Source organism: Brachyistius frenatus, unplaced genomic scaffold (assembly GCF_029030835.1).
Source record: "Brachyistius frenatus isolate BFR_SWC_R1_liver_20210118 unplaced genomic scaffold, ASM2903083v1 Contig_117, whole genome shotgun sequence".
NCBI classification, from domain to species: domain Eukaryota; kingdom Metazoa; phylum Chordata; class Actinopteri; family Embiotocidae; genus Brachyistius; species Brachyistius frenatus.
This window is the reverse complement of record NW_027210716.1, coordinates 658,711-686,624: the sequence shown is the minus strand read 5'-3', so window position 1 is coordinate 686,624 and position 27,914 is coordinate 658,711. Positions and strand designations below refer to the sequence as shown.

The following is a 27,914-nucleotide window of genomic DNA, read 5'->3' as shown; positions in this document are numbered from 1 at the left end:
ATTTGTTTAGCTTACATTGTCATAGAAAGTAAGGATTGCTTTAACGACTTATCTGATTTACAGCATACAGCACTGCAAAACATGTATGTCCTTATCATGATTCAGACTTTATCTGTTAGTTCTGAGGAACTTTAAAACATATATTGCTTCTAAATATAAAAAAAATTTACACATATTGCAGAGGTGCAAATGACAAAAGACACATTACATCCAAGCAAAAATTTTATGTAATTTCCCTTAGGTTTTCTGTCAAGACACATTATGTACATTTTGAATCTCACTTGCACTTAAATATCCCCATAATAAATTAATTATCTTTGTTATATTATATTGTATATATTATATATGTTATATTTGTTGTTTCGAACTAATAGCCTCTCTATGTACCAGATGAATTAGCAGGAATGAAGACCAACAGAGATGGCCAAACTCCACGAGGAGCTCATTGTACATGTCCGCTGTATGTAGAGGTAGCTTTGAGAGAGGAACGTGACCCCTTTTTGGGTGAGGAGGGTTTGGGTGATGAGGGGGAGGAGGCGGAGGAGGCAGAGGAGGATGGAGAGGAAGGTGGGGAGGCAGAGGCGGAGTAGTGGAAGGGGTCAGGAGAAACTGAACGTCTTCTGGTGGGACTGCTGCTGGGGGAACCACGGGGTGAAGAGTAGGGCGACAGAGCCTGGAGCATGCGGCCACTTCGCTCCTGAATCGCATGCTGAATAAGGACAGAGACAGAACAGAGTTTTACTGTGGCGCTTTTTTGCAGTGGTAAAATTGTTTTGTGATTAAATGTCCTGTGACCTTTTTAGTGTACTATCCTCTCTCCAACTGCTGTATTTATCTAAGCTTGACTGATTTCTTACATTCCTTTCTTGCATAAAGTCTACCTTGAACTAATTCCAGGAGTACGTCTGAGCTCAGACCTGACTGAATGAGAAAATCATCATCTGCCACTGTAAGCTTAATGTTACGTTAATCTTAAACTTAATGCTTGACCTTTATTGTCACATTTATTGTAATTTTGTATTCTTTAAATGGCAAATAAAACTCAATTTAAGAAAGCAATAACAGAGCACGGCTTTATCTTGTTGAGAGTCTTGAACACAGATATTAAATCTTCTATAGCTCTTATGTTTAAGGGGGATTTTCCCCTTCTGTTAGTGTGTCCTGAGGTTTAGTGTAAAAATATACATGCCCAGGCTCCATCTGGTCCAAAAAGCTCCAGGAAGCTACAAATGAATTCTCGCGACTTCTCTTCCCATTTGTGGATGAGGTCCTGGCTCTTCTCCTCCACTCTGTAAACAAAGTGTTTTGACTTTTCCTCCACTGTCCGGACCGTCTCTTTCATTTTGTCCACCTGGTTCTGGAGCCGGTACTTATTCTCCTGTCAGGAGAGACAAAGCAAATGTGTTCATTTTTCTATTTAGATATTGTTTCCCTTCTTCTTTTCTTTTTTTTTTTTTTTCACGTTATTAAATATTTTCTTACATTAATGAACCCAACATTTAGCTCCCGGGCTGTGTAGCCTCTCTGCAGGTTGCGTCGAACATAGATGTCATAGTCTCTGACGATCCGAGTGATCAGATCCGATGTTGAGATGCCCTCTGTTCTCTCAGTGGCCACAAACATTCCTGCCATGAAAACACAAACATTGAAGTCACATGTAATTAATTCCTGTGATATAAGAAATGTCATAAATAGAAATTATTCTAATGGGTCATATGAATCTTTACCTGCTTCCTTGATGTGCTTGTAAACATCCTCTGATCCAGCAGAGGTGTAGGGGATATCATCATGGGCCACAAAGTCAATCTGTGAGTGCAACAGGACAGCGTTCAGACTGATGAAACACCACGTATGTTTGTTGTTGTCACCATATGGCACTGCAAGAAACTGTGTGTCCAGTTACTGCGTGATCCTTGACCTTGTGTTTCTGGAGGAACTCTGGGGTAAGGGTCCAGGGAGCGTCCTGCACCACCTCGTCAACGTAGCGACAGTGCCTGAGGGCTTCGTAGCGTTCATCCTCTGTCATCACCGTGTAGCCCTTAAACTTGTGGGTGAGTTCGTCACTGCACACTACAGGGACACAGAGATTAAATCCAAGAGTGAAACTTAACCTGAAATTTACATGGAAAATGAACTGAAATGAATTTTTAAGATTTTGACTCTTTGAAGGCCAAAAAGGGTTAAACAGTCAAACTTTTCTGATGTGGTTTTAAGGTAGGTTTGTAAAAGAGGGAGATCCATATTTTACCTCCTACTATCAGGTGAGTGTTGGGGAACAAATTTTTGGCCTGCATCAGAGCTCGAGCATGACCCGAGTGGAAAAGATCAAAGATCCCATCAGCATAGACTCGAACCGGACGATGAGCTACAGGATAGGAAGAAATGAATGAATGTCTTCAAAAACATGACATTACAAAACCAGTACTTTCTATTTTCTAGAGGTATTTGCTGATCAACCGATGGTGATACTAATACTTAATACTAATGCTAATCTCTCTCATATGAAGTCACACATTCCTGGAGAAAGAGATCATAATTAACCCTCCACCAGCCAAAGCAGTAAAACAATATTGTACTGACACCTAGATTACTTTTTAAAGCTGATATCAGCTGATACCAACATACTGAAACATCTTGAATTAACTCTTCTGTTCCTAATTGTCTTTCCTTGTTCAGTTCTACCACTAGCTATGATGAGACTCTCAGAGGAAGGTCAGTAATAAGCAACAACAGCAAAAACAACAACATGTTGACAGATGTCACCTGGTGTGCCCCTCCGTGCTTGAGCAAAAGTCAATTTGTCGTGGGGAGTCTCCGACTCACAACCTGTAGACTTGGCAAAAGCTGCTGGTTCCCGCAGAGCCTGAACACAGAGACATGAAGGAGAAAATAAAAACGTCTTGGGTTTGATCAAGTGGTGTGATTTAACTCCACTTATCCTGTTCAGGGTCTCAGCAGTCATCAGCTGACAGGACGAGTACAAATTGAAATATCTGTTATCACATGGAGACAAGCATATTATTACATGCTTCCTTAAGTGCAGTTGTAAAGTTTCCAGTTTATGTAACCTGCATGTGTTTGGACTGTGGGAAGAAGAAGGTGTTACTGGCTGTCGTGCTGCATGAACACTCGGATTTAAAAACAAAAGAGCGACAGATGACAATATATAAGTGCTAATTAACAGTGTTATTATAGACTGGTTTTAATAAATGATGAGGGTATGGCAAATTTGCAGGCTGTAACCTCTCCAGATTTGACATTATAAAAAAATTGGATATCATTAGATAGATAAGAATCTCTAATATCTTCTGAACTCTAAGGTAATGGGCATCTAACTATATCATGGACTTTGTGCTGTGTGCAGATACATAAATACACCTTTATCTGCTGTGTTGTAACATATACTTTGAACTCTTGTTCTGCTTGAATTGTCTGTTTTGTCTTGAGTCGTTTTAAACTCTAAGATTGTTTAGTTTTAGAGTTATCTTCTGTAGGACTTTGTTTGTAATTGAAGATACATTCAAATAGGAAGTCAATACATGTTTACTGAAAAGTTTACTTCTGTGATATCCAAAGCCTGTCAGATACAATTCATTCACTACTGTGTTCTTGTTTCCAGTGTCCTCTCAAAAACAAAGGCGCAAAAACAAAAGTAACAGCCAGGATTTCCTCTCTGGGTCTCATTATTATTTGAAGTGCAGTGATCGGTGTCCACGTTTCATAATGAAAGAGCAGGACTCACCCTGTGAGGGCCTCTCCGTTGGTTGTGTGGGGCCTGTTGTTGCTGGACGTCTCTGCCACGGCCTCGTCTCTTTCCAGCCATCCCGGATGTTCTGCTGCCTTGTCCACTAACAACAGCACTGCACCCACCTGCTGCTCCTCTCAGCCGACCTAACCAGTGCACAGGGGTGATCTCTGAGCATGTGTGTCTTTTTAAGTATATGTCCCATCAGCCCGCCTGACCCTGATGACGGGAGGGGCAAGTGAGCAAAGTTCAAGCCACTCTGTTAACAGTTATGCAGACATGTAGATTGCATTTGCAATCAATACTGAGCTGGTGAAGACTTCCCCCTCTTTTTTTAATTTTTTTTTTATTGTGACAACAACAGGATGTTGTCTGTGATGTAACTTCAGCTATTTTACAGTTTGGTTCTTGAATGTAAAAAAAATTGTATGTTTCCAAACATTTCTCATATTTCCTGCCTGACTTAGACACTGCAAATAGTTTAACGTTATCTGCTGAGGGAAGCTGAATAAGATCAATTGTAAGATTTAGTGGTCAGAGCTCTCACACTGGCAGCCTTTGGAACCAAACACAAAAGTACAATGTCTCCCAACATTTCACAAAGCTGGTTACCCACATTGTCATGATGCAGTTTAGGTACAACTTAAAGTCAAGAACATATTCTGTCCTGCATACTCATCACATTAAGTTTCTGACACCTCTGGCTAATTACAGTTTGTTTACATTGGTACTAGTTTTACCTTGTTGTAAGATAGTAGATGATTTATATACCCAATTACCACCTATTACACAAATGCATGCACAAAAATAGCCTTTGTTATATGTAGAAAAGAGTTTTTAGCCAAGCTAACAGCTAAAACTACATTGGTTAATCTGTCCACAACTCTTGTTCAAATATATATTTTTAAAAAAAAAAAGAAAAAGAAAAGGCTATAAGAGTGGCAATTTCTTAACTTTTGATTTAATTTAATCATCAGGTCAAAATTCTAACTTTTCCTATGTAACATTTCCATCAGCCGCAGCTGTACTCTTTCTTTACCGCCATTTACCAAACAAGCTAACATGCATGCATATTTATTATGAATACGTTGAAAGTCGTGTAAAAATGATGAACTAAAATTAAATCATTTCGTGTATATTACATTCTTTTAAACAATAAGTCTCGAGGAGGAAAACTGAAATAAAATAAAAATCCAGATGAGGAAAAGTTAAAAGCATTTAGTTCTGCTGTGCTATTAAGTTGTTATCATTCTGGGTTTGTTTAACATGAGATACTACAGACAAATTGTCATTAATATCGTTATAATGTTGATGTAAATATAAGATCATTCTTTGGCAGAATGCCCTGTAGTAGGAACGATTATTTTCATTAACACACTATTTTACAAAAACAGAATGTGTGATTAAGAAAATTCAAATTTTTAGGACGTGCATAAGTATTTTCAAAGATAAACAAGAACTTGACTTTTACTGTATCTTTTTCTCATTTTGAAGAAGAAAACTTACACACTAATCAAGTCCCTGTTGGGTGGAGGTTGTTACAAAATACAGGAATGATTCACCCTAAAACACCCACAGTAACTGGAACTCATTACAGGTTTCTATGGAACCGCATGTTCGATTATTAACTCCCACTTCAGTCGTCTTCATCAGCTCTGAAATATTCAGGATGAATATAAATAATAAATTCAGTAAAGATTTTCAGATTAAATTAATTTCTTACAAATATGAGTTGAGTCAGGTAGAAGGGGGGGACTTTTTCTTTTTGTGGAAGTGACAAGTTTTTGGAAAGGCCCATACCATATTTCACTTTCATTATTATTTTCTTTACATGATTAAGAACGGGATCCATATACAAAGATTAAAGTTTGTTTTTCATTGTTTCGAGTCAGGTAATGGTTGCATAACCGGTTTGAGCACAGTGGAAACAGGATTGACTTTGAAGGAATTTCTCACCTGAACACCACTGACTCGGGGTGAGGGGTGTGGTTATCCTTGTGAGAGCGTACAGGGCGGGAGTATTGCTCTGCTGTTCTACCGCTCACTTCCTGAAGTGAACAGTGCCCAAATATGTGGAGTTACAAACACTGGATTACCTGAAACATTGTGGACCTTTGACACACCAGGGCAGGACATATTATCCTCTATTAAAGGTAAGACTCCAATAACAATGAAGACATGTTATACTCTCTCGTTGTTCACGATTGAACGTAAGGAAGACACTGGAAATATTTACTCATTAAACATTCTAAGATGTTTACTGTAGCCAGTTAGTGACAGATAAACTAGGCTGTCCAAGCAGCACACACTGTAGTTTTCAGTTTCACTTGCAATCACAGTGTCACTGGTTGTGATTATTTACAGTGGGTGGTGGGAACTAATTTTCAGTCTCCATGTTATCTCACTAGTACCAGCATTGTAAATACTTTCATTACAACAGAAGGTAAGAAACTAACCTATTTTCTTTACTTTGGTCCGGTGAGGGCAGCAACCTTCTGAGAATATAAAACTAAATTAAGTGGGATAAAAATCCAAAGTGTGTGAAAGTGTCAGAGAAACATCTAAAAGGAAAAGATTGTGCTTTTTGAGAAATGTCTGTTGCGATGTGTGATTTCCTGCTAAATATATTACAACCCAGATAATGTTTAACCGATATATTTTTTATGGCGAAAACTGTGTACACAGATTAATTGCACGTTGCTGGTGAAAAGCATGTTCCTGTGGCTATATCTGACGTCCCTTCTGCTGCTCACTGTTCAGATATGCAAAGGTTGGACTCAAAACACAACACTAACTGCTGTCTAACTGTACTGCGTGTACAATATTTGCACACACACACATTACATTACATTTAGCTGACGCTTTTATCCAAAGCGACTTACAATAAGTGCATTTCAACCATGACCATGAGGATACAAAACCCAGAACACACAAACCAACATAGTCACTTGTGACACTAAATGTATCACAAGTGTAGTTATACTACAGGCAAACACCATTTGAGGAACTGAAGTTTCTCAGGAAAACCAACACATTTGAGCAAAAGGCCTTCACTGTGGTTACATAGACATAAACACGGCTCTCAACTGATACATTGAATTCAAGGGGATTTACGTAAATAAAGGTCACAGCCATTTTGCAACAGTTACCCAGAACCGTTGATGTGATTTCTAAACCTACGATTGCCACATTTCTGTGTTGTTTTTAATTAGTACATCAACATTCCTATATTGATCAAATATATATACACAATGGCAGCGAGAAAACTGCAGTGCATCCGGAAAGTATTCACAGCGCTTCACTTTTTCCACATTTTGTTATGTTATTCCAAAATGGATTAAATTCATTTTTTCCCTCAAAATTCTACACACAATACCCCATAATGACAAAGTGAAAATAGTTTGTTTAAAATTTTTGCAAATCTATTAAAAATAAAGAACGAAAATATAACACGTACATAAGTATTCACAGCCTTTGCTCAATACTTTGTTGAAGCACCTTTGGCAGAAATTACAGCCTCAAGTCTTTTTGAGTATGATGCTACAAACTTGGCACCTATTCTTGGGCAGTTTCTCCCATTCTTCTTTGCAGGACCTCTCAAGCTCCATCAGGTTGGATGGTGAACGTTGGTGGACAGCCATTTTCAGATCTCTCCAGAGATGTTCAATGAGGTTCAAGTCTGGGCTCTGGCTGGGCCTCTCAAAGACATTCACAGAGTTGTCCTGAAGACACTCCTTTGTTATCTTGGCTGTGTGCTTCGGGTCGTTGTCCTGTTGGAAGATGAACCTTCGCCCCAGTCTGAGGTCCAGAGCGCTCTGGAGCAGGTTTTCATCAAGGATGTCTCTATACATTGCTGCATTCATCTTTCCCTCCATCCTGACTAGTCTCCCAGTTCCTGCCGCTGAAAAACATCCCCACAGCATGATGCTGCCACCACCATGCTTCACCGTAGAGATGGTATTGGCCAGGTGATGAGCGGTGCCTGGTTTCCTCCAAACATGACGCTTGGCATTCAGGCCAAAGAGTTCAATCTTTGTTTCATCAGACCAGAGAATTTAGTTTCTCATGGTCTGAGAGTCCTTCAGGTGCCTTTTGGTAAACTCCAGGTGGGCTGTCATGAGACTTTTACTGAGGAGTGTCTTCCGTCTGGCCACTCTACCATACAGGCCTGCTTGGTGGAGTGCTGCAGAGATGGTTGTCCTTCTGGAAGGTTCTCCTCTCTTCAAAGAGCAACGTTGGAGCTCTGTCAGAGTGACCATCGGGTTCTTGGTCACCTCCCTGACTAAGGCCCTTCTCCCCCGATTGCTCAGTTTGGCCGGGCGGCCAACTCTAGGAAAAGTCCTGGTGGTTCCAAACTTCTTCCATTTACAGATGATGGAGGCCACTGTGCTCATTGGGACCTTCAATGCTGTAGACATTTTTCTGTACCCTTCCCCAGATCTGTGCCTCGATACAATCCTGTCTCGGAGGTCTACAGACAATTCTTTGGACTTCATGGCTTGGTTTGTGCTCTGACATGCACTGTCAACTGTGGGACCTTATATAGACGGTGTGTGTCTTTCCAAATCATGTCCAATCAACTGAATTGACCACAGGTGGACTCCAATCAAGTTGTAGAAACATCTGAAGGATGATCAGTGGAAACAGGATGCACCTGAACTCAATTTTGAGTGTAATGGCAAAGGCTGTGAATACTTAGGTACATGTGATTTTTTTCGTTTTTGATTTTTAATAGATTTGTAAAAATTTCAAAAAAAATTATTTCACGTTGTCATTATGGGGTATTGTGTGTAGAATTTTGAGGGAAAAAAATGAATTTAATCCATTTTGGAATAAGGCTGTAATATAACAAAATGTGGAAAAAGTGAAGCGCTGTGAATACTTTCCGGATGCAGTGTATATTGTTTATCTTGCTATAAACATTGCATTTCCCTAACAGTAGAAACTGAGGTGGGTGAATGTCTTACTTGTTTTTGGTTGTTGTTGTTTTTAGCAACACTTGTTAAGATCAAAGAGTCTCATTTACCCAAATACATCTTTCTCTGTTTTCTTTTTTTCTTTCCATCTCTTGCAGCTCAGAGATGTGAAGAATTTACAGATTTAAACCTCGGACACTCAATCATTGGCACCAGCCTCAAAATTAGGTTGTTGCTGTACACCAGGGAAAATCCCACATGTGCTACACTCGTGTCCCACTCCGACCTGTCCGTCCACCCCCAGTTCAACCTGTCCAAAACCACCACCTTCATCATTCACGGCTACCGGCCCACTGGGTCTCCGCCTGTGTGGTTAAACAAGATGACGGCGCTGCTGCTGTCCAGGAAAGACAATAATGTTATAGTGGTGGACTGGAACTACGGGGCCGCTAATGTGAATTATTTTAAGGCAGTGGAGAACACACACAAGGCCGCGGACAACCTGACAGATTTCATTAAAATGATGCAGGTATTTGACACTCTGTGACCGTCTCTGCTGTGTCCAGATCTCAATGTTACACACTATTTTGTGTATAACAAAACTCCTGGCTGATGTTTTCAGGCTTCTGGTGCCTCTCTGAGCTCCATCCACATGGTCGGAGTGAGTCTGGGAGCTCACATATCCGGCTTCGTGGGTGCTAACTTGAAAGGGAGACTTGGAAGAATTACAGGTAAGAAGGACACATGTTGCCACATAAATTCACATCACTTTCACTTCTTGATTCACAATGATAACATCTGAACTGGCATTCACTCTCATTTTAATTCCCTGTCAAACAGCACAATCATGAGATAAGTCTGATGAACCCTTCAAACCTCAAGAAAGACACGTCAAAATCAAAGTCAAAAGAGAACAGAACTTAGACGTTTCGATTGCACAACTTTTGGACACTCTAGAAAGCTTACCAAGGACATTTTTCATGATAGTTGTGAAACTCGAGTAAGCTTTAATTCCTAGATTGCTAACATAACACAGAGCGGCAAAGTCCTTGCTGGCAAAGGGTTTAACAAAAGTTTGCAGAATGTATGAAGAAGAGCAACTTATTGCACTTTAGGTCTTGCCTGCTTGAGAAGGAGTCTGACTGAAAAAAATCAGCTGAGTTTTGATGAGGAGAGATTGTAAGATGAAGGATGAACAAAGAACAAAGGTCTGTTTAGCTGCAAAGCAGTGTCCGGTTTAAAAACACCAAGAAAAGAACTCTCGACATCTATTGTGCTTCTACTGTATATCAGCAGAGATCAGTCACAAAAAAGCCAAACAGAAATGATAGCAACAAAATGCTTCCGTGCGAGTATAATAACACATTTCTGGGGAAATACAGTGACAGTGCAGAGAAGTAGGAATAACTTGTAAATGGAAAAAGGCAATAGGAGACAAGCAATATAGGTGCTTTACCTTAGTGATATATCTAAATGTATACAATAAAGTGAAAATCTCAGAGCCGATATGTCTGCTATTTCTAGCTCTTGAAAGCTAATATTGGCTTTGGGACTGAACGTAAAGCCTTACTGAGGTTTGCTGATGTGGTGTTTGCAGCTCTGGATCCTGCAGGACCTCAGTTCACTGGCAGTCCTCCGGAGGGCAGACTGGACCCCACAGATGCCCAGTTTGTGGATGTCCTGCACACAGACATAGATGGTCAGTTAGTGTTTTAAGTTGTTCTCCGAAACAAAGGAAAACATGTTATGTGTGAGCATAAAATTATTATTGCTATATAAAAGTGTGAACTGTGTGTTTACAGCGCTGGGCTTCAGAGAGCCTCTGGGTCACATAGATTTCTACGCTAATGGAGGAACAGACCAACCTGGCTGCCCGAGAACCATCTTTTCTGGTATGAGGTCATTAAGTTTAGCTTTCTTGAGCTATAAGGAAATAAAATGTACGGTAACAATGTTATTCTCTTGCTCCTGAATAGGAGGAGCCTATTTCAAATGCGACCACCAGAGGTCAGTGTTGCTCTTCCTTGACTCTGTGAATGCGAAGGGGACGTGTGCCAGCAGAGCTTTCCCCTGTTCATCCTACAAAGACTTTCTGAATGGAAATTGCTTAAACTGTGAGCAGTTTGGTGCAGCTGGATGTCCACAATTTGGTTGGTGATGACACTAACACTGATTCACTGACCCACTGACCTGTCACCCCCCCCCCACACACACACACACACCCATACAACAATCCACACCCACCCACCCACACACACACACACACACACACACTTTTATGTTAAATGTCACCGCCAGTCAAAAATAATAGGAACACAATGCTGTGCAATGTCAAAGCTATTTCAGATATTGATAGAATCTATAAAATATTGATAGGTTATTTATTTTTAAATAAAATAATAATTTGGGTTTTGTATGCTGTCTCTGTGTGAGCATCTCAGTATATTACCTTTACACCTGACACAGCTGTTTTCCTCAAATCCAGGTTATGATGTCACAGAGTGGAAAGATGCCCTGCTGAATGTAGGCCCAAAAAAATATTACTTCACAACAAATGCACAATCTCCATTCTGCAGTAAGTAACAGCACACGAGTGATCACTATATTCATGAAAATCAGAAACAGAAACATTTCGCAAAACTCTTGAATATCAATGTGGCAACCATCGCGTGGTGGCACCATGCTTCTTCCAACAGTTTCACACTGTTATACAATATGACCATGTTTGGAGAAACGCATCAAAGGGAATATCAACATTTATGCAAAAAGATTCCAGCACCTAAGATGAGATGATAAATATAAGCAAGACAGAGCAATGGCTTTCTGGGAAAAAATAACTAGTAAAATCCAGAACAAGATATATGTGTATTAACATGAGAGATTAAACAATCAAACAAAACTGCACACAATATGTCCTCAGATATGGTTTTCTATCAGTGAAGCAATTGTGATATGAAATGTCAACATTTGCGATACCAGTTTGTAGTCACTACTCTACATTATTGTCATTGTCTTCTGTCCTTTTCTTTACACCATCGTAATTGCAATTCAGCGAAAACATTCATTTTAGTTTTTCTTTTTCTTTTTTATAGTTATTAATAGATAAACATGTTTTTGATCTTTCTTAGTATCAGAGGTTGCAATTTGACATATTATATTCCAGTTCATCTTGGCACAAAAAAACAACAGTGTCTTTTCTAAATAACTACTGATCTGACGGCTGCATTATGCTGAATGTGGATAATGTGGGTTTTTACCAAATTTTTACTCAATTAAAAGCAACGCCACATAAATTCAAACTCTTATTTGTAGTTATTGAAGAGTATAAAAACAAAGGATCGAAATTCAACGTTAATTTGTTGATGAACATATTGTTGAATTAAAAAATGTAATGCTTTCTCACAGTGACAAACTACAGGGTGGATGTGATGATATGGAACAAGGAAACACAGTGGGGATACATAGCCATTAAACTCCGCAGCAATGATAATAAAGAAGCAGTGGCAAACATTTACCAGTAAGTCCTCTCTCTCCCTATAGCTCTGTTTGAAGTATGCTCCCCCGTGACTTCTCTTCATCCTTCTGTTACTGCTTTCTCTCAGCAATGTCTTCTCTTTTTTTTTCATATCAGTACGGCAACAAAGTTCAAGATGTACACAGAGACGACACTGTTTGCCCAGTTTCCCACAGACATTCAGTCTGTGGAAAAGGTGTCTCTAAAATTCTCCACTGGGAATGTTTTGCAGCCTAAACATAAACTCCGTATTCTCCGAATCCGTCTCACACACCTGGAAAGCAAACACAGGTGTGTAACATATTGATTTCTAAAATGTTGTAACACTGTAGGATATGACCTATTTGGCATTTCTTTCTATTGTCTGAGCAATTATTTCTATCTCCCAGCTCTAGATTTACAGTACTATCACTTTTTTTCCCTGGCAGGCCTCTGTGTCGATACGACATTGTCCTTGAGGAGAACAGAGAGGTCACCCTCAGGCCTTTTCCCTGTGAAATATCCAACTTCTGACACAAAATTGGACCCAGTGTCAAAAATTCCACTCAATTTCACTAAATTTCTGCTGACTCTGAAGCTCTTCCAGGATTGTACAGGAAGACAATAAGGATCTCAAACACAGCATCTCAAACAGCAGCAACCTGTCAGCCATATATTTACTGTGATTGTTTCAGATCTGGAAATGAAATGTGATGATGTATATGAGTTTCTAAGAGAATATGCACTGTAAATATTTGTTTTTAAGAAAAATAAAAAGACCCGAAATGGGACTTTATTTGCATTTCACTTGTAAAGCAAATTAGACAAGAGGGAGGACATTTAGTTTGTGTATTTGAAATAGAATTAATCTCAGTTGGTTTGCGATGACAAGTTATCTCACTATTAGACAGCAACAACAAAATGTAGGTATTTATTTTTGCTTTTATCTGCACTTAGTCTCCAGTTTGTCTCTGAAAATCATGTCAGTAATATCAGTTTTGGTTCAAGTAGCACCAAAGGACACAGATGAACTGCAGCTCAGGCAAACTTATTCCAGACCAAAGTCATTATTTTGTAGAATCACAAATTTCTCATTAAAACCGAAAGAGTACTCGTACTTTTCATACTCTCCTGTTTTCCCTTGAAGATATGTCCTCATTTTTTTAACAGTTGACATCATTAGTACCTCTACTGTATTTGTATATAAGATTCATATCTTAATTATTAATAAAAATGCACTAAATAAAGAACATTTTTAATAAATGTACAAAGTTCCTTCTCATCATTAACCAATAAATCACCCAACAGCTAATTTTGTTTGTACAATCAAAAGGCAAACTGTTACAGGTTTTTTTTTTTTTTTTACAAGATATAGGCACATATGATCAAATAAATAGATAAAATTTCCTCACTTCACATTATTATGAAAAGATTATAGCGCATCAGTCCTCATCTCTGCGGATAAGGGCTGATTTTCAGATTTGGATGACATTTTTCCCAAACAAGAAATGCGATTGAAGGTTATTAACAATCTACAGAAATAAATATAACATATTTAGTGTATAACAGAGCCATGCTCATCTCCAGTCAGAAATGAGTTTTTGTAGCCTCTCACTTTCAATCTGCTCCCGCTGTGCCTCATTGCACTTTTAACAGTGACTCCGTAAAAACATTCAGTTGTCTTAGTCAGCTTACTCAGCAGTCCAACAAAAAAGTTAATCAGATCTGATTATTTTTCATCAAAAAGGAGCAAGAAGAATGATTTTTTTTTTTTGTGAATTTGTAAAATAATATTTGTCAGGTAAGTGTGCAAAACGACCTTTAAAATGCTTTGCCAAATCACAATCTTGTCTTTGATGGGGTCTTCTCTGCTCATTTAGACATGTGCTTCTTCATACGTTGGATGTCCATCTGAAAACAAAACAATACAAAATAAACTTTTAAAAATTTGACAATATATAATATTGCATATATTAAGTTTAATCTTCTTAGTGACTCTGAAAAAGTGAAGAATACTTCACTGAAATTCTTTGTTTTTCCTTTGTTTCTTTACCTGTAAAGTTAAGCGAATCCTTTTTTCCTCATCAAGCTCATTCATGAGCAGTTTAATTTCTTTGCTGCAACACAAAATATTGTCAAATTAGAGCAGCAAAAAACTGATTAAAACTATGACCAAGGCACTGATGCAGGGACAGGAGGGTCAAAGGCACTCCCGACTAAGGCAGAGAAGGTAAATAAAAATCTAACCACCAGATGGAAATAAGACATCAGGACCTCAAACAAAACTAAGTTTTTGTCAAGAATTGGTAGGAACTAACGTTTGGATGCATGTTAAAGGCCGTGGAGTAGACAGCAGATGTAGGTCAGGCGGTACGACCTGCGCAGATGACCATGAGTCCTAGTTGGTACCCCTCTAAAACAAGGTAAAACAATCAAAGTCATACTTGTGCTGACTCTTCATCTGTTCAAACTGGTCCCTCAGGTCGTTCAGCTCTGTCTGCAGCTGTTCCAGGTTTGGTGGCGTGTGTTTCTCTGGCTTTCTGCTCGGCTGGGGGTCGGAGTTCAGGCCTGGCGGCAGATTTGGATGTAGCACAGCAGAGAGAGCCTTTGGCAGCAGAGAGGAGAAAGACTGTTGGGGCAGACTTTTGGGTGCTGCTGCCTGTGGACAGGAACACAAACAAAACAAACAAATTTACTGTCACTAGAAAATATAGTATCTTGTGAAGAGATTATAACCTCAAGTTTTACTTTTACACTTACAGGCAGGGTGGAGCCATTCTCACTTGATTCCTGACGGCTTTCTTGAGCTGTTAAAGAATTCATTGCTTCACGCTGGTCTTTGTTTCCTTCCTCCTCCATCATGAGTGCTACCTGTAAATGAAGTCTAGTTTGAGACATCTGATGAGTAAAAGTTAACCGTTTCTTCATCTAGTAAGTACAAAATATTGTTCCACCTTTTAGTGGAATTAAAATCAAAATACCAAAAATAAAGAAGTAAATTACATACATTTGATGAACCATCTATTGTATTATTTATTTACTATTTGCATTTCACCCACATTTATTTATTTATTTCTGTATTTCCTTTTTACATTTGTTATGTGTTTCTGCCTTTCTGACTTTTTGCCTGTTAGTTGATCAACATTGAGAGGGCACAGATTGACTATTCATGCCTTGTATCCACATCGGTGGTTAGGCATACATAACATACACATAAACATACATAAATAAATACATAAATGTAAAAGTAAAATAAATAAATAAATAAAAGGGAAAATTTAATAGGGAAAAAAAGGGGGGAATTAAGGTAAATTGTGAAAATGTAGATCATATTTCTCACCCGGCGAGTACCTTTAAACCTTGTTTTAAGTAAGGAGCCAGATTGGATATCTTCGCCTGCTGTACGTGTCTGTGTGTGTATGAGGCAGCTCAGGACAGTTAAATTTATCCCAAGGACAGATGGGACACAAGCACACAAGACCACACACTCTTTTCAAAGTTATTCAAAGTTACTCTTTCCAAGTTATAACAGTAGTATTTAACTGAATATTATAATCATGGAATAACTTGACATGTAGATAACTAAGTATGAAAAATGTATACTTCCCAGAGTCTGGAGCTCTGACTGTAACCTCTCATCTGCAGTATGAGCTACCTGCTCATTCAGCCTCTCGGGGACAGACAAAATTGAGTCAAACTCTTCAGTGTCTTCGAGAGAAACGGAGAGCAAATGTTAAAACATACCTTAAAAAACCCAGAATTAATTTCAGCCCAAAAATACAAGGTATGCGGTCCATTTTCATGCTAATAAACCTCCATCTTGTTCCTTTTTTTTTTCTTTTTTTTTTTTTTAAGTGATTTCAAAGCCTGCATTAACATTCAGCCTTGAACGTGCAGCATTCAAGCGTGGCAGTATTTAAACAGATTTAACAACAATAGTTGCGAGGCTTACCAGGAATGAGGGCTGAGCTATAGCTGCCCATCGTGAGAGAGAGGAATACAAGCGCAGAGAGTGAAAGACAGAAAAACCTGCAGAACCTTTAAGTCTACATCTACAAATAACAGATAGGAGCAAGTCAGTGGAGCAGAGATCAACAGACACTTGTCAGCTCAGTGCAGACTCACATCAAGCCATTTCTTTAAAAATAAAAACAGGGTAACTTTATTTTGAAAAATATGCTGAAATAATTCTTTATCAAAGCGGGAGAAATGAAATGTGGGTGTTGCAGTAGAGGCAGCTGTTTCTCTCACGCCACAGCAGTGAAAAACATTTATAACATGCTGGAAGCAATGCACAGAAAGGAGCCCGGTGACAGAGAGGACAGTCATTAGTAAACACACTAAACCAATTACCAGATTATTGTCAGTTACAGTGGAGGATCCGGAGCGGACACTCACCTTGTTTTTCCAGCGTCACCGGTGAGATACAGCAGCATCTGTGGAAACCCGACACCATCCATTGTAATCCAGTGTGGTCTGCACAGTATGTTGTGATGAGGAGTGCTGCTGTCGGGGCTAAGTTTAGAGCAGGAGGGACTGCAGCTCCTACTCGGCTCGCAAATATCACTGGGGCAGAGCGAAGGGCGTCACACTGAAGGGGGGAGAGCTGTGTTCGACGGGACAAACTGGGTAGACGAAGAGACCATAAAGGTTGATGATTTGCTTCTATTGTGAAACCTCGGGAACTGTTTTTGATTCATTTGCTTCCTAAATAGTACTTGAAGTGCATACTAATCAATTTTCAACAGACTTTCTGGCATTATAAAATGGAAAATATACTGTGCTCTTGTACTGTAGTCTAGTAAAATACAGGCTACTTCAAAATACACTGTACTTCGTTGTTTTAGTAAAAGCTGGTCACACCTGTCCAATAGCAGCAGCTTGAGGAGATTGCAGAGCATTCTGGTTGTTGAAGGAGGTTCCCCTTTTGAGCAACAGGGACTAAACAAAGCAATCTTTTCTCCAGTCCACCAACAGACCAAAGACCACCCATTTTAATGCAATGTCCAGTTTTATGACATAACTTGCTTTAGACCGGCAACATTCCTCTGGTTTTACACGTTCTCGTTTACTCGTCACGGGGAATATTATACCGTTTGTGCAAACAGTATATATATTTTTTAAAGAATGTTATAATACACCTGGGCTTAAACCAAAGAAAGACAGCTGTGCTACAAACAAAGTGTGAGATTTGAAAGCAAAGGGTGTCTAATGAAACATGCTACTGGATTGTAGGAAACAGGGTTTCTGATAGTTGAACCATACTATGGAATAAAATTAACAAAATCTCAGCAGCTTCACATTTGACCACTTTTATGAAATGAATTCACGTGCAGTACTAAACTGCAGATGTTTTCAGGAAATTCTGCAACACTATGAAATAAATCTCAATTAAACTTAAGGACAATTATTACAGAAGTCAAAAATAAAATCATTGAAACAGATTTTCTTTAGGGAAGGCAGCTGTTCAAGGAATTATTGCCAAAAAAAAACAAGAATATTAGAGTCACATTAAAATCTTACTAGCTTGTCATTAAATTTGGAGATATAAGAAACAGTTTTCAGGAAACACGAGGTGAGTAATCCCTGTACGACAGCTTTTATGTTTTTTACAAAGTACTATTGATGCAGTGATTGGGTCGTTTGTCAAACTCTACAAACAAAACAAAGACAATGCTCAGTTTGTTAAATCACATTTTATTTAAAGTGTCAAACTCCACATGTGAGTACATTACAAGTTTTACAAGTAGAAGCTATGTGTCAGTCGACAAGGTGTTTTCTCTAATCAAAACATCTACGACGAATCCAAGAGGGGAAAACTCATGTCACGAGTCTTCAGACGATAAAAGTCAGCTATTAAAGCAAATGTTTCTTGCACTTAAAACCAGAAACTGACAGCGACTAGTAAACAAACAAAAAAATGCTTTTACTATCTAAGTTAGACTGCGGAGTCCCAAGATCACAAGCAGCATTTCCCCAGTCAAACATGAGAAGAAGCAGGGCAGTATCATAAAATGGCATTTGTTACAAATAGCCTAAAACCAAGTACTGCCCTGCCTCCAAGATGCAACTGAAACATTTGTACCAGAGAGAAAAATGGAGGCGAAAACACTTTCACAATACACGGGCAGGTTGGGATTGCAGTGAGGGTTTGTGCAGTCCACCCAACAGAGAGATCTTGATGACAATTTTCAGCATCCTCCAGTTTCTATGTGCGACCTGTGTTAACATCACAAAAAAAACTAATTTCAATACAACTCCTTTTTGACGCTCTTCATAAGTATTTATAGTTTTTTCTTGATAATTCAAGATTTGTTTACGCAGCTGAGTCATACCGAACTGAACTGAAGATGAACATCACAATTAGTCACTTCTCGTATCACGTGGTAAATTGAAAGTGCCATGCTCACCGCAGGTTGTCACCAGCGTTGTTGGTTGGGTCCTCGGCTGTACGGTGGACGCTGACGCAGCACTCTCATGTTGCGGTATTTGGACATGATGGTGTAACTTTTTCTGAACACTGGCCTCTGATTGGGGAAAGGCCGTGGCACTAAGCTCTCCTTATAAGAACAAGACATTCAAATATCAGTTAAGAAACAGACTGAATGAGCCTTTTAACATTTGAAAAGTAAGTCGGTGATGTCTGCGGAGGTGTGCATACCATCAGTGGCCTTCTGACATTCCCGGACAGTTCAGGGCCCGGTTTCCTTGGACCACCAGGAAACTTTGGCCTCTGGGAAAACAAATTGGTGAAAGCTGACTATTACAGTAAGTAATCATCCCGTCTTATTCCTTATACACGTCATGGTGTAATGATCACAATACAAAACGGAAATAGCTATATGTTTGCCAAAATGTGTCCAAAAGGCTGAAAAGGTTGTTTACAATTACATTGTTGAGCTGCAAATCTCTTTTAATTAAATCAAACATCTTGAAATTGCACATTAGCTCTCTCTTTAAAGTAGGTTTGCTTCCCAACTACAAATGCACAGCTATCATTCTTCATTAATTATCATGCTGTGTAATGCAGTAACTCTTTCCGTCACCTGCATGGGTCCGGGTCCGGGTCCGGGTCCTGGTCCGGGTCCTGGTCCTGGTCTCCTGAATGGTCTCCCAGGTCTGTGGCTCTCAGGCATCATATTAAACGGCCTGTAAACACATCAAGAAGATCAGGAAGCGAACACTCTCGGCAGCTTGAAATTCAACCTTTTTTTGTTGAAAGCCTGTAAAGAACGAGGTCAGCCTAAAAGACGCCTGAACTCCTCCAGAACTAGAAGGTTGTCTCGCACACCTGGATAACTCAAGTATATAGTTTACCTAAATATCCTCTTATCCAAAAATCCCCGTTTCCTGTCTTCAGGCGATGATCTGGAATCACTGGTCCTTGACAGTCGCCTGTCAGGACTGGTGTCTTCATCTGAATCGTCTTCTATAAAAAAAAAAGGGGGGGAAAAATGATTGTAAATAGAACACGACAAACAACTGCAGAACGGATACCGACATCTCGATTGTACCAACGATACACAAGATCAAAAGAGGTGACTCGCCACTATTTGACTTTGGGCTGGTATCCTTTGAAGGCGAGCAGTTCTTGGAGGAGGAGCTTGGTCCGGGTGGCCAATGGGACAAAACAACCAGATCACGTTTCTCTATGGGAGAAGATCTGAGGAGAGTCACGGAGGTGGTGTTAAAAACGTTGCCTTTCCAATCCCGACAACATTACAGCGTTCAGGTTACAGGTGATTACAGAAACAAACTGCAAGCAAAACATAAAATTAACCGGTCAGCTCTTAGAAGTAAATCAATTTAAACCAGTAAAGAACAGCACTATCATAAAGCCACGCATCACTTTTGGTACTTACAAAAACCATGGAATGTCCATGCTTCTTTACTCCTATATTTGTACCCTGAATCAATCTGAGCGCTCTTCATTTACTCAGTGATCGTTAGAGCGGCCAAATCTTGGAGGACTTTATGATATCGGCCTAGATCATGGCATCACCAAATCTTCTATCATCTCTCTCAGAAGCTCAGCAGGGCAATGCCTTGTTTTCACGGTCAGCTCACTGAATGTCAGAAGATGCATCATGAGGCCATTCGGAGTTGTTCCTTCAGTTGTCTTCCTCCTCGTCATCATCATTATCATCATCATCCAAAATGTTTCCCTAGATGCACATCGGAGTCTGAGACTTGAGTCTTTAAGACATCTGTAGTTCTGATGCAGTCGGGTGAACACATCCAGGCTTGTGATCGTCAGCTTCTTCTCCACAGAGGAGTCGATGTCCAGGTTTCACGGCAACTTACTGAAGGTTTTGCAAAACCAACAACAGAGACTTCATCCCATTAGGTCTCCTACTCTCCTGTAAATTTGGGGTGTTGGGTTGACTTAAGGGAAGGTCGGGATCTGCTGACTGCAGTCAAGAAGCAAGCACAGAGCTGCGTTTTCCTCTTCTGCAGTAGTTTGAAGTTACAGCGGTGCCAAGAATAGATCGAGATGATCTTTTATCCGTCTCGTCTTTGCAGGTTGACATGAGCAGGTTTGGGTTAGAAAGCCTCGTCGTCACAGCTATCGGTTGCGGCAGCCTTGTAAAGGTGTTCATGAATTTTTCCATCCGGCTCGTGATGCGCACCTCTGATTATTAGATTTCGGTCAGATGTCATTATAAGAAATAGGAAATCACAGGACATGCTGACCTGTCGGTCCAGCCCAAATTCACACCGATAAGAATATGACGAGTTGACGTGGTGAAACCACTAAAGACAAAGCTTCCGTCTCCTCGCGGTGTTATCAGGTAAGACTTCTTGCCTCTTGCAACCGCGCTTCTTTTTCCTCACATTTGTTACGTCCATTCTTGAGGTCCAGCTTGTTTCACCATACACGTCGTGCTTTTTAGAGCCGATATTGTGCTCGTTTGTGGTCTCGGCCATTTAAAACGACAAACCAAGACACATTTCACCGCCGGCACTGTTGATCTCTTTAGAACAGATGTTTCCATCTGCTGCAGATTTGACTCCAGCAACAGTTGATGTGACCATCCGTGGCAGATTTCATCGAAACGCTTCCAAATTAATTCTCCAGCTTTGAATGCGTGGTCACGCCTGAAAGCATGGAAGCCACAGGAACGCCTCTTCAAGTTGTTGTGACTGCTCAGAAGCAGATTTCTCCGGTGCTTAGTTGCACTGTTTGAAGCGCCGTTGGCAGCAGCAGCTTGGCTCCTCTTCGTTGTGCTAACTCTGAACGGGAGTGATGCAGCACCATCGAGCTTTCACACTTCAGTTGGGGCAGAATCATCTATTAAGATTCTGATATGCTGATCTGTCTGGTGTAAAGTAATTCACTTTACTTTGATTTCCACTTCTGTGTGACGCTTGAATTGGCTGCTAATCCAGGTTCATGATGTCGGCAGACGGTTAAATATTAATCTGATGAATGCAGGAAGAAATATCCCTGACAGTGGTGACCCAAGTGCTCTGCAAGTCAGAAGTTTTAAAATGTTTGCTGAATCCTTCGTCTCGGGTTTTAACCATTTTGCCGTTGAAAGACTTTTTTTTCTTTCTTTTTTTTTAAGAATAATCACTTTGGCGGGATATAAAAAGAAATTATTGGGAATTCTAAGTGCACAAATGAGTTACGTTCCAATAAATCTGCCAGTGAAAGTGAATTCATGTGCACTCCGACAGGTAACTAATAGTGTCGGGCGATGTCCATCAGCAACAGAAATTCCTCTTCTTTTACTTGAGAACTTTTGTCGTCACGTCACCATCGCCGTCATCCATCTTGACGTTGCGATTTTCTTTGCAGCTAAGATTAATTGTATTGTTGGTCATCCTTCATCAATCATGCCGCTCATGTTGCAATTTCTCTGGTTTGTGTTCATCTCGTGCTGTGAACAGTCGCTGGTCCCAATGGATGTGCGATGTTGAAACATCTCTTTTCCCGAGGTCCGTTTACGGCACACATCTTTCCGGTAAAGTTTAAAGTAGCAGCAAGGCATCATCGGTTTTGGGACGTGTTCGGGCAATCCTCTTCACGTCCATCATCGGTCTTTGTTTTGCATGCACAGATGTACCGTTTTACGCTACATGTTGCCACTTCAGTTGTGGTTTCTATGAACGACGAAGGGGTCAAACAGAAGAATCCTTCAACAGCTTCACAGCTCAACTAATTTTTCCACACTCCTCATCAAGGTTATTTAACTTTTTGTCAGGTTTTAAAACAGGTTGCCTTTAACGATGTGCTGTAAATGTGGAGCATTAACCTTCTCTTCATCCCACTTGATAGGTACTGGTACTTTGACACAGACAGGGAGGCATTTGAAAACGTTTGTGGCTTTTCATCAACTGAATCATTGATGCACATTTAGCTCATCACGATATCTCCATTTTCCACAGACGGCACCCCATTTCACATCATCATCAAGCCCCTGCGAACAGTGCTACAAGGAAAATACCGTACCTGTGCGTGTTCAATGACCGGCGAGACTCCACCTGTTCTTTTCCTGAATCAGAATCTCTTGAAGACTTGCTGGCATTGCCTTCTTCTCTTGGGGACGACTGTTGTGGTTTTGCTGCTCTTGGCTCCAGCTTTTTCAGAGGATCTGCATTTAACTGGAAACGTTTCTTCCTCATAGCAAAAACAGAGCTGGGGATTCTCTGTGGGGCAGAGTCGCCCAGGGGAGGCCTGGGTCTCACAGATGGAGGTATTCTGAGCCTCATGAGTGACTCTGCTCTGATTTGGCTGCCCTTAACTAGGAAACTTTTATCCCTAAGAGACAAAGGTTTGCCACCAAACGGCCTGGGAATACTGAGCAGCTGAGGTCTTGCTCTCCTGGGGTGTTTTGGATTGCCATGCTCCAGTGCAGGGTCTGAGGGGGGCACGCTGATGTCCGATATCCTCCTCTTGCGGGGTCCTGCCATTTGCCTCTCCTGAGGGCTCCTGTGGTAGGAGGATGACGGTGACGGACCTCCTTTCCATGAGGGGGGTCTGTAAGGGGGCAGGTGAGGGACATCTTGTGCCCTCTCTCTACTGTGGGATCGGCTGCCTTGCCTCTCCATCGGACCACGCTGCCGCCTGGAGTCTTGCTCAGATGACCACCTGCATATCCATCAAACAATAGAGAAATCATTACAATGACAGATCCATTGCCATTTCAAGTGGGAGGCGGAACTTTTAAACTTTTATCTTAATGCAGCCCCTTGACAATGCCATGACAGAATCAAACAGGTAGGAGAAGTAAATTTTCAAAGAGCATTTACAGATGTAACACTCCTCTTAATGGCAGGTGAAACCACATTTACATCAGACCCCCTTTAATCCCCTCTAATAAATATGAGCTGGGGTTGAGTAGAGGTAATGAATACACCCCCTGTGACTGGGAGGACTGGCCATCTTCAGGCCTCCTCTGTAATAATTTTACCCAGCTGGGGTTGCCGCTTCACTCCTGTACCTCTCTGTACACGAGCCTCTCCCATGCATCTCTCTGGGGCTCCTCTGTGACCCAGAGGGCCCGTGTTCTCCATTGTGTGGATGAGAAAACGATCCAGCCTCGTTCCAGCGCTTCATGCCATGACCTGAGTGTTCATAGGGCCTTTCTCTTGGACTGTGATTCCCTCGAGGGTCACGACCCCGCTGCTCCTGATGGGGAAATCCTGACTGCCTTTTGGAGCCTCTGAAAGATCCGCGGTAGGGTGGCCCAGAGCCTGGCCTCCTGTCAGCTGGGTGGCTACGGAAATGTCTTGGGGAGGTTGACCTGTGCCCTGAGGGGTGGCCATGGAAAGCTGGGCCCCTCTGGTGTCCTTGTGCAGGACCATGAGAGGATGACTGATGTTGGACTTGAGGGGAGCGATTTGGCCTGGATGGAGAAGGCCTCCTCTGGCCATGGTGTGGTTCCATTTTGGGGGGGTATGATCGAAAGGAATCCTGATTCTGGGACCTCCAATGATTGAAATGTGGCTCCCTTTGCTCTCCCATCAGAGGAGCTCTTCTGACAACTGGGGGTCGTCCTCGACCTCTGGATTCTCTCCAGTTAAAAGGACCCTTTGCTGGGTAGTCCTGGACATCTCTTCGGCTTTTGTTGTAATTTCCTTCACTTGGTCCAATACCATGACCATCTCCGTAAGGTCTGACAGGACACAAAAAAACAAAAAAAAACGGTGAACTACAACATATACGGCCACTTTAAATATTTTTTTTAAGGGCCAACAGTATTTTAAATCAGTAACAGGTCTCAAAACTAAATATTTAACAATTACAAATGTAACACCAAAGAATGTGTATGCTCCCAGACATGACTGAAGACATTACCTGGGCTTTAAGCGAGGTGGTCCAAAATGTGTTCGCACCATCTTTGGAAGCGAGTGAAGAATCTATGGATAAAAAAAAGAAAAAAAGAACCCATATTGAATTTGACAGCCCTAAGCAGCTATAGAACCACGTTCTTAAAAGATAACCACAATATTTGACCTACAGTTGAAACATCTTAAGGCCAATTCGTGCTCTGTTTCCGCACGGTCATGTGGGATATATTTTGTCATCTGCCTATGTCAGTGAGTGTTCACGCAGACTCTTCTGCATCCAAATGCACAATAAAATTGATGTTTATTTGGAGGAGAGGTTTGAAGAGGAGATTCACCGTTCCACACCTTTATAATTCATCATTAAAAGAGTACAAGGACACACGGATTGCATCAAACTCCTTGAGAAACCGCTCCCCTTGAAGATGCCACCATTACACTCACAGCTGTGGGGCCCCATGTACACCACCGTTAAGTGATAATGTACATCACGGGCAACCACGGGAACAACAGAGAAGGTGCGTTTGTAACTGTAGTAGTTGCTGTAGATTTTTCAGGTGCTCTGATGGGCTCATGGTTTCCATCGAGGGCCCCCAAACACAGAGCGCTTCCCTCCCAAGCCTTTGGACGGAAGGCAACAAACTCCAGCTCACCGATTCAGATTTTCAACTCGTAACATTAAAATAATGTTGAAAAAAATTGTGTTAAAACAAACTTAGTGCACTAAAAGTCAAATGCTGAGTACATTAGCTATGCAAGTGTTAATATTTCAAATTACTCGGTATACAAGCTGCATTGAGTTGTACTGAGAGGAATCCGTACAAGCAAACTCGAGCAATCGCCAAAGAAACAGAACAAATATTTCTTTTAAAAGTTAAGATTTAATACTAAGCCAACACACCACAATATATCAATTCGAGATCAAAGTTCATTCTTATCAATTGTGTCAATAATCCGTGGTCAGTCTAATCAGTAGGGTGAGTCTTGATTAGCTTACACTTTATCTCAGTTGCTTTCTTTCAAACGTTTCGCTGAACCACCTCAGACACATTTCCCTCCAATGGGAGACAATACTTGTTGGAAAAATTACTCAGAGGCTTGGTTCAAAATCAAACACATCGGACATTTATTCTTGCAAGAAGGAGCAACTACATTCACCCTCAAAGAGAGGTGTCCCAGATCTGATCTCCTCCGTAGGGCAGCTTTTATACAGTGTGACAAACAGTTGACAGTCACTCCCATTCCCTTTGTATCTGCTTTCGTATGGTAATACAGAGTTGGTTGTAGGTCACAAGATAAGGACACAGGGGAGTCGTCAATTGGATGCGGAAAGTAAAACAATAAAAGGAATCACTTGCAAATAAGACAGAAAACAAAGAGACTTTCCGGAGCCACAATGCAAACAAGAGGAAAAGACAAATCTTTTTTTTTTTTTCCCATCAATACTAAAAGGAAAATATGTACCCATGTCATCTAGAAAGTTATAAAGCAGATACTTAAATGTATTTTTTTTTAAATTTTATTTCACTTTATTAATCCCCGAGGGGAAATTTCTTCACTACAGCAGGGGGGGCTCTCAAGGGGGGAGATGCTGCAGCAGGCTGCCACTAGCGCGGCGCCAGGTAACCTGACCTGAGGTGCATGTTTTTGGATGATGGGAGGAAGCCGGAGAACCCGGAGAGAACCCACGCAAGCACAAGGGAGAACATGCAAACTCCGCACAGAAAGGCCCAGGACCGGATTTGAACCGGGAACCTTTTTGCTGCGAGGCGACAGCGCTAACCACTGCACCACCGTGTCGTTACATATAATGTAAATATTAAGAGTTCAACAAAGTCTTGAAGGTTGTTCCGGATCAACTTTGTTTTAACAACACCCGCCCACACAGGGAGTGTTTCCGTCCTCGGTGTTGAGCAACTCTTACATCAAACCCGACTGACCAACATGTTGGGTTATCTTCGCCTTTATTCACGAAACAGACTTCAGTCTAACTCGGCCACAAAAAACAACAACAACACTTTTGTCAACATTGACTGCCACGTGGCAAAAAAAAAAATGTGGGTTAAAATAACAAGTCTGCCGACCCATGTGATGTAAGATCTTACCAACCTCGTTGACGCAATGACGACCAAATTACTACCAAATATTCAGGCCCGGGGGGGGGGAGGAGGACAGTAATGGTGGTTGCGGCTTCAGTTTCGGCCCCGACCATGAGAGTCCGGTCGAAGAGAGGAGCGCTTCCATTTTTAGCATTAGCTCCTGGCAGCTTGTTAGCGAACACAACAAGGGTCGAGTCATATTTTTGCACGGTGGGAAATCCGACCCCGACCCCCCCACCCCACCCCCGCAGCGCGACTGGCGGGCACGTGGTGGTGAAATATCGGGCTCGGTTTACCTTCGTCGACGCAAGACGCGGGGAAGCACGGCCGAGAACAGCGACGTTACCTCGAAGCTAAGTTCGCTGGAGATCCCTGCTCGTCTTGATCTGTTTTCGACGCAGCTCGCACAAATTAGCGTTCACATCGCTCACGCGAGTCACGTGGACACCTTTGTAAACACGTTACACAAAACAAACCGAGACGCGTTCATGTTTAGCGAGCTACCGACAAGTATAATGCGATTATTTAGAGAGCTACTTACCAAAGTCCTGCCGATGTTTGACCAGAAAGCTTCGTGCGACACTGCTCGGCTCTAGTCTTCCTCGTTGCCCCGCCCCTCGCCCAGCAGCGCAGCAGCGCAGCCGCACTGAAGTGCCACCTACCGCCACGGAGTGGGAACTACATGTCAACGGAGGCAGCTGGAAAGGCGAGCAACAATAGCGTCGTTTCTCTGTTTCACAATTAAATTCTGCACAAATTCATCCTATTAGGTATACCTATACGATGGGAAAAAATAATAATATTTGTCTCTTCCTCTTGTTTGCATTGTGGCTCCGGAAAGTCTCTTGTCAAGCAGGCTATGAAAAGTCTCTTGTTTTCTGTCTTATTTGCAAGTGATTCCTTTTATTGTTTTACTTTCCGCATCCAATTGACGACTCCCCTGTGTCCTTATCTTGTGACCTACAACCAACTCTGTATTACCATACGAAAGCAGATACAAAGGGAATGGGAGTGACTGTCAACTGTTTGTCACACTGTATAAAAGCTGCCCTACAGAGGAGATCTGGGAGCAATGCTGGACACCTCTCTTTGAGGGTGCATGTAGTTGCTCCTTCTTGCAAGAATAGATGTCCGATATGTTTGATTTTGAACCAAGCCTCTGAGTAATTTTTCCAACATAATATGTGGGTGGTTATAATGTCAATCTAAATTGTGAGTTTTTATTTTTCTAGGGTGTAGAAAATTTTGGATACTTTGGTTTCTAGGCTATATTCCATCAGAAAAGGTAGACTACCCATTTTAGGGTAACTCAATATGATTCAACAAAGCAACTGCTGCAAAAATGTCTATTAGATGGAATCACTTTC

The 27,914-nt window shown here is 41.1% G+C and overlaps 4 protein-coding genes across 6 annotated transcripts; 1 reads left to right on the top strand and 3 right to left on the bottom strand.

Moving 5' to 3' along the window:
• Positions 1–209: 209 nt before the first annotated feature.
• Positions 210–10,249, bottom strand: LOC138629531 (choline-phosphate cytidylyltransferase B-like). The gene is made up of 9 exons (XM_069713287.1): positions 10,232–10,249; positions 3,743–3,891; positions 2,764–2,863; positions 2,249–2,365; positions 1,919–2,070; positions 1,728–1,806; positions 1,483–1,625; positions 1,190–1,378; positions 210–709 (listed from the first exon to the last, which is right to left on the bottom strand). Exons 2-9 carry the CDS (start codon positions 3,821–3,823, stop codon positions 443–445), a joined length of 1,128 nt encoding a protein of 375 aa, XP_069569388.1. The 5' UTR covers positions 3,824–3,891; positions 10,232–10,249; the 3' UTR covers positions 210–442.
• Positions 5,864–12,688, top strand: lipia (lipase, member Ia). The gene is made up of 11 exons (XM_069713286.1): positions 5,864–5,898; positions 6,431–6,515; positions 8,820–9,190; positions 9,284–9,392; positions 10,259–10,360; positions 10,464–10,553; positions 10,638–10,811; positions 11,147–11,236; positions 12,067–12,178; positions 12,293–12,466; positions 12,604–12,688. Exons 2-11 carry the CDS (start codon positions 6,458–6,460, stop codon positions 12,686–12,688), a joined length of 1,365 nt encoding a protein of 454 aa, XP_069569387.1. The 5' UTR covers positions 5,864–5,898; positions 6,431–6,457.
• On the bottom strand, positions 11,516–16,768 carry LOC138629532 (SH3 domain-containing kinase-binding protein 1). 2 transcript variants are annotated; one of them, XM_069713289.1, is made up of 7 exons: positions 16,553–16,768; positions 16,107–16,129; positions 15,810–15,862; positions 14,915–15,025; positions 14,599–14,813; positions 14,208–14,271; positions 11,516–14,065 (listed from the first exon to the last, which is right to left on the bottom strand). In XM_069713289.1, exons 1-7 carry the CDS (start codon positions 16,612–16,614, stop codon positions 14,027–14,029), a joined length of 567 nt encoding a protein of 188 aa, XP_069569390.1. In that variant the 5' UTR covers positions 16,615–16,768; the 3' UTR covers positions 11,516–14,026. The 2 variants fall into 2 exon arrangements, with proteins under 2 accessions (XP_069569390.1, XP_069569391.1); XM_069713290.1 differs by having other exon boundaries at positions 14,915–15,021; positions 15,758–15,862; positions 16,107–16,206; positions 16,553–16,569.
• A 1,066-nt stretch (positions 16,769–17,834) lies between these two features.
• Positions 17,835–27,186, bottom strand: LOC138629492 (spermatogenesis-associated protein 31H1). 2 transcript variants are annotated; one of them, XM_069713222.1, is made up of 10 exons: positions 27,089–27,186; positions 24,459–24,520; positions 23,572–24,276; positions 22,611–23,249; positions 19,702–19,817; positions 19,472–19,583; positions 19,201–19,303; positions 18,816–18,887; positions 18,565–18,714; positions 17,835–18,373 (listed from the first exon to the last, which is right to left on the bottom strand). In XM_069713222.1, the coding sequence occupies exons 2-9, from the start codon at positions 24,497–24,499 to the stop codon at positions 18,574–18,576; spliced, it is 1,929 nt and encodes a 642-aa protein (XP_069569323.1). In that variant the 5' UTR covers positions 24,500–24,520; positions 27,089–27,186; the 3' UTR covers positions 17,835–18,373; positions 18,565–18,573. The 2 variants fall into 2 exon arrangements, with proteins under 2 accessions (XP_069569323.1, XP_069569324.1); XM_069713223.1 differs by having other exon boundaries at positions 23,602–24,276.
• Between the last annotated feature and the right edge of the window lie 728 nt (positions 27,187–27,914).